At 45.1% G+C, this 8,373-nt stretch overlaps 1 protein-coding gene across 1 annotated transcript; it reads left to right on the top strand.

Annotated features, from left to right (window-relative positions):
• The first annotated feature begins 2,802 nt into the window (after positions 1-2,802).
• LOC149376200 (uncharacterized) lies at positions 2,803-3,924 on the top strand. The gene has a single exon (XM_089606570.1). The coding sequence runs from the start codon at positions 2,803-2,805 to the stop codon at positions 3,922-3,924; it is 1,122 nt and encodes a 373-aa protein (XP_089462696.1).
• Positions 3,925-8,373: the final 4,449 nt, after the last annotated feature.

Here is an 8,373-nt window from a genome sequence, read left to right as displayed (position 1 = left end):
CAACATAGAAACGAAAATAAATCAATTAACATCAAATATTTTTTAAAAACACCTAAAGGGTTTGTTGAATTTGGTATTGCATTATTTTTCAGACACATCATTTACTCATGTTGATGAACTCTTACCTTCAATTTAAACGAATTGTGTGATATGATTCGAAGACATAAAATGCACAGGCCAATGGGAAGAGAAAACAGATAGAACTTTGACTCAATATATTAAGCTTCTAATAAATTAAAAAAGCCATAGGAAAAAAAAAACTAGAAAACAAATAGAAAGAATTAAAAGAAGAAGTATATGATATATTAATGTTCATTCCATTCAATTTCATTTACAATCAATCACTCGGACACTTTCTCCGCGTGAATTGTATCTAAGAATAATAAAATAAAATAACGTCAAACACGTTCAGCGCTACCAAAAAACTAAATTCATTCTCAATCAATCCCAACCCAATCTCGCTCTCTTCCCCAAAACCAATTGTATCTCTATGTTTGGGAAGCTATCGGAGAATTTGGTGCTGAAAATCTTGGGGAAGCTCGAAGACGATCCTCGAAACTAGGCGAGGCTTGAGAGATTAAAAAAACATATGATCAAAGGAAACTATTGCTATCCAGATATTAGCTTCATTCACCCCCAGAAAAACGATTGAAAATTCTTACTCTATAAAACAGAAATTGATGTATTGTCTTAAGCAAACAAGTCTGATGTAATCGAAATGCGAATAGTGGGACGGTTTTTGTCCTTTAGTGTGGAGTTTTCTCTCTAGCCTTCGTAGCTGGGTTTTTCAGTTCTCGTTTTCGTTAGTCTGGTGTGGGTTTGCTGGAGTGCTTCTTTAGAGTTTTGGGAGGGTTTGCTTTTCAGATCAGGGCAAGCGAGTGGTTAGTCAGGTCCTAGAGGGGGGAAACACGAGAGAAAGGTGAGGTTTTTCCTTTAGGTCCTGGTGGGCAGTGGGTTTTTTGGGGGAGAGTCGCTGGAGGGAGGTTTGGCTGGGATGTCTTTTCAGGTGGGTCCTCAGGTGCCCGACGTGGAGAAGGATGATGATGAGGAGTTGGAGCTGGCAACGTCATTTCTGGCTTGCAACCTGCACACCTCCCCTGTTTCGGCGGTGGAGGTCGTGAAAGGAAGTAAGTTCTTTCTGGCTGGAAAAATCTTAGCGTCGCGTCCGGTGAGAGCCAAACAGATTTACGAGGTACTCTCAATGGTGTGGACGTGTAAGAGACCTTGGGTGATAAAGGAAATAAAACCGGGCCTCTTCCAGATGGTGTTTGACGCAAAAGAAGATGGGGAAAGAGTTCTGGAAGGAAGGCCTTGGACTTGTAAAGGGACTCAGTTTGTAATATCTCCATGGCCAGAGATGATGATGGTTGAGGAGCTGGATTTTGGAGAGTCGCCTTTCTGGGTGGCTATGCTAGGACTCCCTCCTGGGTACTTGAATGAGAGAAACGGAAGACAGTTTGGAGCCACGGTGGGAAGAGTGATCGGGTACACAGGACGAGATGCGACATCAATGAGACTCAAGGTGATGGTGGATATCAGAAAACCCCTGAAAGCTGGCTTCTTCCTGGACAGAGAAGGCCGAAGTTCCCTATGGATTCAATGTAAGTATGAGAAACTGGGAAGGTTCTTCTTTAAATGTGGTATCCTAGGTCATGAACAAGATGAATGTCAGAAGCAAAAATGGGCCCTGGTCCGGTCGAAGCATTCTCCGATGGTCTATATGTATGGAGGCTGGCTATGCATTGAGTCATTGGCAGAGTCATGCTTCCAAGGCTTGGAGGATAAAGTTGGCAAACTGACTGAAGAAGAAGCTTCCATACACCCGGAACAAAGAGGTGGAGAAAGGAAGCAAAGTAGTATGGAGATCAGTACGCCGAGATTCTCGACCATCTCGCCGGGAACCGCTACGACAAGGCCATCGCCGGGAAGTTCCAAGGAGATGACCTGGAGAAACCAAACGGAGGCAGCCAATGACAGCGGAGATAAAGGAAAGGACGAGAGGACATGGCGTGAAGCGAGGGTTTACGCGAGGAATGTCAGTCTGAGGGAAAAGAGAGTGGAGGCGCGCACCTCTGGGGCTGGTACGAGGTCAGAGCTGGTCGGGAGTGGGGCCCAGGTTCAAAAAAAGGATAATCTGGAGGAGGACATGGACAAGAGAGGTACGTCAAGGAATAGAGAACTTATTCTGTTAGATGGGCCTGGGCCGAGCCAAAGATTATTCCAGATGAATGCTGGGCCAAGTGGGCCTGTTATGGAGGAAAGGGATGAGGGCCTGACGGATATTCCTATAGAATTTTACGAGGAGATTGAGCGGGCCTACGAGAGCATCAGTAAGAGGAAAATTGCGATGGAACATAACTCAGGGAAGAAAAAGCGATCGAACGAAGAGGAAGAAGAGGACGTGGGCAAGGATCAGAACCGGGGAGAGGAGATGTCTCAACTAACTAAAGATCTTCAGCTGACTTTCACCACAGGTACCGGAGACGATGAGAAAATGAAGGGCAAGGAAAGAAGAATGGTGAAGCCGAGGAGAAATGTGGTCAAGAAAACCTCTCCTAAGGTCGTGAAATCGCTGGCTGGCAAAGAGGAGGCTAGTTCAGCGAGAAAGACAGCAAATTCCTCACTCACATTGGCCGAGGAGGCGGGCCTTAACAACCCCCTACCTCGTCAATGTTAGTGACCCTCTCATGGAATTGCCGTGGTCTCGACAGAGAAGCGGCGAAGACGGATTTACGAAGCCGAATAAAGGAAAGCAATCCTGACGTTATTTTTTTATTTGAAACAAAGATAAGCTATGAGAAAATGCAGATGTTACGAACTAGATATGGTTATTGGGGAGGCTGTGCGGTCCCGGCGGAGGGGCTGGCGGGGGGTCTGTGTTTATGGTGGAGACGTGGTATCCATTTGGATATTTGGGAGTGTTCGAGGAATGTAATCTGGGCTATTGTGAGGGGGGCAGACAGGAGTTTGGATTGGAATATCTTGGGAGTGTATGGCCCCCCAAACCTGATTGACAGGCCTAGTTTCTGGGACAAGCTGAGAAATAAGGTGGTCTTGTGTGGCAGACCTTGGATGCTAATAGGAGACCTCAATCTCATCCTTAACGCGAGAGAAAAGCAGGGGGGTAGAGAATTCCATCCTAGCATGGGTCGGTTGCTAAATCAGTTCTTGCAAAATACGGGGGGAATTGATTTAGGTGCGGAGGGTGGTAATTTTACGTGGTCGAATGGTCAACCAGAAGGAAGCAATATCAGAGAAAGGCTGGACAGAGCCATTGTGAGTCCGTGTTGGCTTGAGAGAGCGCCAAATGCGGGGGTCCGTAACCTCCCGATTCTAGACTCCGACCACGCACCGATCATTATGGATGGGTTTATGCACGACGGGAAAGGACAGCGTCCGTTTCGTTTTTATGAGGCTTGGGTGAGAGAAGGAGAGTGTCGGCGTATTATAGAAGAGACGTGGAAAACAGAAGTCCCAGGTGTGAATGCGTGGAAACTCCACTGTAAAAATAGAGAAGTGGGGCGTGCTCTTAAGGGGTGGCAGAGAGTAAAATGGAGAGAGACCCAAGAAGCCCTGAAAGATTATAGCAAGAAATTGATGGAGATCCAAAATCAGCCTTGTAGCAAGGTGACGTTGGAACGAGAAAACAGTCTCAAGGCAAAGATAGGTGAGCTCAACTCTAAAATTACCACGGTTTGGCGCCAAAAATCCCGTGAGCTTTGGCTTAAAGATGGCGATGCAAATTCTCGGTTCTTTCACACGGCGATGATGGTAAGAAGACGGAGGAACCACATTGGGAGTATTAAGAATGACGAGGGGGTGACGCTTAGAGATAGGATTGGGATAGGAAATTTTCTGAACAAAAAATTCGGAGAATTATTCCTGTCCTCAAATCCGGACCCCCTGAGGAATTCGACGAGTTGATTCAGCCGGTAATTTCGGCGGAGGATAATAATGCGATGGAGGCTATCCCGAGCGAGAAGGAGATAAAGGATATGGTGTGGTCGATGGATGGACTCAAGGCTCCCGAGCCGGATGGGCTCCAAGGTGTCTTTTACAAGTCTTACTGGGATGTGGTTGGTGGATCGCTAGTGAAGTTTGTCCAAGACTTTTTCCGGAAGAGGAAGATGCTTAAAGCCATGAGCTATGCCCATGTAGTCCTCATTCCTAAGACTGATGGAGCCGAGACCTTTGAGAAGTTCCGTCCTATAAGCTTGTGCAATTTTTGTTTCAAAGTGGTGACAAAAATAATCACGAGCCGGATTAGAAGGCACCTCGATAAGATGATCTCACCGTTTCAATCGGCATTTGTTCCGGGTAGGTGGATAGCGGAAAACTCCATCGTGGCGAGAGAGATTATGGCGATTATGGGCAAGAAAAAAGGCAAAGAAGGGATTGTGGGAATTAAATTAGATATGAGTAAAGCTTATGACCGCATGGAATGGAGCTTTATTAGATGAGTCCTCCAATGCTTCGGATTCTCGGAAATAATGATCAAGCTCATAGATCAATGCATGTCTTCAGCCTCAAGCTCTATTATGTTAAATGGAGGAGTGTTGCCAAAGATCAAACTCTCGAGAGGGCTGTGACAAGGAGACCCATTATCCCCGTATCTATTCATAATTGCAATGGAAGTCCTCTCTAGGCTCCTCATGAGGGAAGAAGGGAGAAACCGGCTCCGAGGAGTAGGGATTGGAAGACGTATTCCAAGGGTCTCACACCTTATGTTCGCGGATGATACGATGATTTTTTGCGGAGCTAACAATCATGAAGTCGAGGTGGTTTGGAATTGCTTAGAGAAATATCAACGATGGTCGGGTCAACGGGTTAACACCCAGAAATCGGGCCTCAGATTCTCCTCGAATTGCGCTGAGGTGACTATTGCGGAGATTAAAGCCCAACTTTCGATGGATACGTGTGATAAGGAGATCTCGTATTTGGGAAACCCCCTGTTCTTGAGGAGGAACAAGTCGGAGAGTTTCGGAAACCTCAAGAATAGAGTTCTTAGCCGATTAGAGGGATGGATGGCCAAGACGACCTCGAGGGCGGGGAGAGCGACCCTTATCAAATCGACGGTTCAAGGCATTTCGGCTTATGCGATGTCTACTTTTAAACTCCCAAAGACCTTCAACCAGGGGCGCGATAAAGAGGTTAGGAAATTCTTTTGGACTGGGAAGGTCAATGATGAAAGGTATATGGCGTTAACCAGGTGGGACAGCATCTTCCAGCCGAGAGACAGGGGAGGATTGAGAATCAGAAAATTTGAAGATATAAATGGCTCCTTGCTTGCGAAGTTAGGATGGCAACTAGCGATGGAAAAGGACCTGCTATGGGCTCAAATGTTTAAAAACAGGTACTATGAATCCTCTAAATTTATTTTCTCTGAAAAGAAAAATAAGGACTCGAGTGGCTGGAAAGAAGTTTGGGGATTGAAAGAGATGATTAGAGAAAATACTAGATACCTGGTTGGGAATGGAGAAGACACCTGGGTGTTCAAGGACAAATGGGTGGGTACCGAGGTGATTCTGAGAAGTCAAGGGCTGAGGGTTCATGAGGCGGCGAGAGTTAGAGAATTACTGGAAGAAGGGAAGGGCAGCTGGAATTGGGCGAAAGTTAGGGAGTGGTGTGGTCAGGAAAAGTGTAGGTTGATTGAGCAGACCCGAAAACTCCCCTATAATTCTCGAGACAAACTGGTGTGGGAGGCTTCAGAAAATGGGATTTTTTCGTCCAAATCGGCTTATTTGCAGCTCGCCCGAGCTTCCTTCAATCCCAAAAAGAGCTGTGGAGAGATTTATGGAAATTGAGAATCCATGAAAGGCTCAAATTTTTCTTGTGGAGAGTGGGAGTGGAAGGGATGCCCACAGCGGTGAAGCTCGCGAATATCTCAGCTAACAATGATAGATTATGTCGGGCTTGCCACAGAGACGAGGAAACAATCAACCATGTGTTCCTGAACTGTGACATAGCTAGATGCTTTTGGCTGGCGGTGGGTAAGGGGCGTACATGGGATGGGTCGTTCTCGAGCGGTGAAGATTTGCTCCAACAGTTTCTTACCAGTAATAAGGACTGGAACAAGACGGGAGGGAGGCTGAACGAAGACATCATAAGAAACACAATCATCCTGGAAGCGATCTGGAAGTGGAGAAACGATAAAGTCTTCAATGGGGTGACGAGGCTCGACGAGGAGCTAATGCATAGGACAGAGGCGAGAATCAATGAATTTTGTGATGTTCTCCATAACAACAACAGAAATGACAGGATTGAAGACGAGGAAAAACAAGCCAAGTGGACTCGGCCACCCCCAGGAGTGATCAAAATTAACTCAGACGCGGCTTTCTCAAATGGTAGAGCGGCAGTAGGACTGGTAGCCAGGAACGATGAAGGGATTATTAAGTGGATTTGGAGAAGCAGGGTCACAGCGACATCGGCTATAGAGGCGGAGCTGACTGGCTATCTTCTAGCAATGCAATTAGCTAAATTTCGGAACATCTCTCGTGTCATTATTGAGGGCGATAATAAGGTACTCTTGGGGAATTTAGAGAGCAACAAAGATTCCCCGGTCTGGCCTCTTATCCCTCTCTTTGTTCAAGTTAAGAGCTTAGAGGGCTGTTTCGAATCAGTTTCTTTTTCTTGGATTCCTAGAGAGGTTAATGTAGCTGCTCATTTGTTGTGTAAATGGGCTATTAATCAGGACTCTTTTGGCTTTTGTAATTTCCAGGAAGTTCCGATCCTTGTTCGGAACAATCTTTTGAAGGATTATTAATATATCGTTGCTGAGGCCTTCTTCTTGGCTGGTCTCTCGGACTGGTCCTTGGAGAGGCCTTTTCCCCTGCAAAAAAAACAAGTCTGATGTAGAGTAGCCTTAGGAAAGACAAAAGAGAAGAAAAAATGGAATGGTTTAAAGTTGTTTTTTATTCATTCTGCCAAATATAACTGATCAGCAAGGTTTATAGCCACCTTGAGAACTTTCAAGCCCAAAAACAGATGAAAACTGACAACATAAACACACATAAACGCTCATAAAATGCTGACATAAACTCACACGAAATTAAAACAAAAAAACTGAAAATTTATAATAAAAAAAAACGGACAGAATCTAAAAAGTCTGTTTTGAAGGCTTAAAAGACCGAATTTGCCTTAATTCTCAAGACTCCACATGCTATGGGTCTTGTTTGTTATACCGTTTCTACAAAAAAAAAAACACTTTTTTTTTATCAAAATCCGTGTTTGCGATCCCAACTCTCCAAAAATCTGAACACAGTTTGCATTGCATCATTCTCCCCGGGGTGGAGAAAATTCGTCCTCTAATTTGTGGGAGCATCATCCTCGGAGTTATCGCCTGTGTACGGAATAAAATGCTTGACGTTGAAGACATCGGCGGTGCAGATATGGCTTGGAAGTTTGAGGCGGTACGCATTAGGGTTAATCTTCTCCACTATCTCCACGGGTCCGATTTTCTTTAACTTGAGCTTATTGTATTCATGGGCCGGAGTGCGTTCTTTGGTGAGGACAGCCCAAACAAAATCACCCACACTACAACAAATAGAGTCATTACCGACGATTTTTTTCGTCGGTAATAACACCTTAATCGTCGCTAAATCTATTTAGCGACGATATTAGCGACGATTATTATTGTTGCTAAATGTCCGTGCCTAAATATATTTAGCGACGAAATAGTCGTCGCTACATATTTACCGACGACATTAGCGATGATAATGTCGTGTCGAAAAGTATAAACGAAGACATTTTTTTTAATTTTGTGAAATATAATTAACGACGATTTTGTCGTCACTACTTCGCGCGCGATATAGCGACGAAATAGTCATCGATAATAACTTCACTCATTACAAGAATTATTGAGTTATTATTTTTTTCGTTTATGAAATTCTAAAATGAAAAATCAAATAAAAACCAAATTATATTATCAAAATCAACTTATATATAAAATCCAGTTACGATTTCGATAAACGAGAAATATGTTAAAATACATGTAAATAATAATCTACTATACACAAAATATCTAATAAAAGACTAGCCGCGACCTTTGGGTCGTCGTCCTTTTTTTGCTCTGCCTCGACGTGAAATGCTCAGCTGGCGCTGATACTCTGCAAGGCTCGGCGGAATAATGTGCTCATCAGCGGACTGACTCAGACCGCCACGGTGGGAGGTCTGGCTACCGTCGGGAGTCGTCTGCTGGCCGCCCGTCGGAGTGTGCACGCCGGGCGTCGGAGTGTGCACACCGGCCGTCGGAGTCTGCTGGCTGTGGGTCGACGGAGCCTGCTGCGAACTCTGTGGAAATTGTGGCATAAACGAGCTCAAGTTGAGGCCGGGTACCTGACTCTGTATTGCCTCGGCGAACGAGGAGAGGGTCGA

This window comes from Urtica dioica, unplaced genomic scaffold (assembly GCF_054948205.1).
Source record: "Urtica dioica subsp. dioica isolate 48M unplaced genomic scaffold, U.dioica_male_clone48M_v1_H2 Urtica_dioica_male_H2_contig_43, whole genome shotgun sequence".
Taxonomy (NCBI): domain Eukaryota; kingdom Viridiplantae; phylum Streptophyta; class Magnoliopsida; order Rosales; family Urticaceae; genus Urtica; species Urtica dioica.
This window is presented reverse-complemented; position numbering and strand designations above follow the sequence as displayed.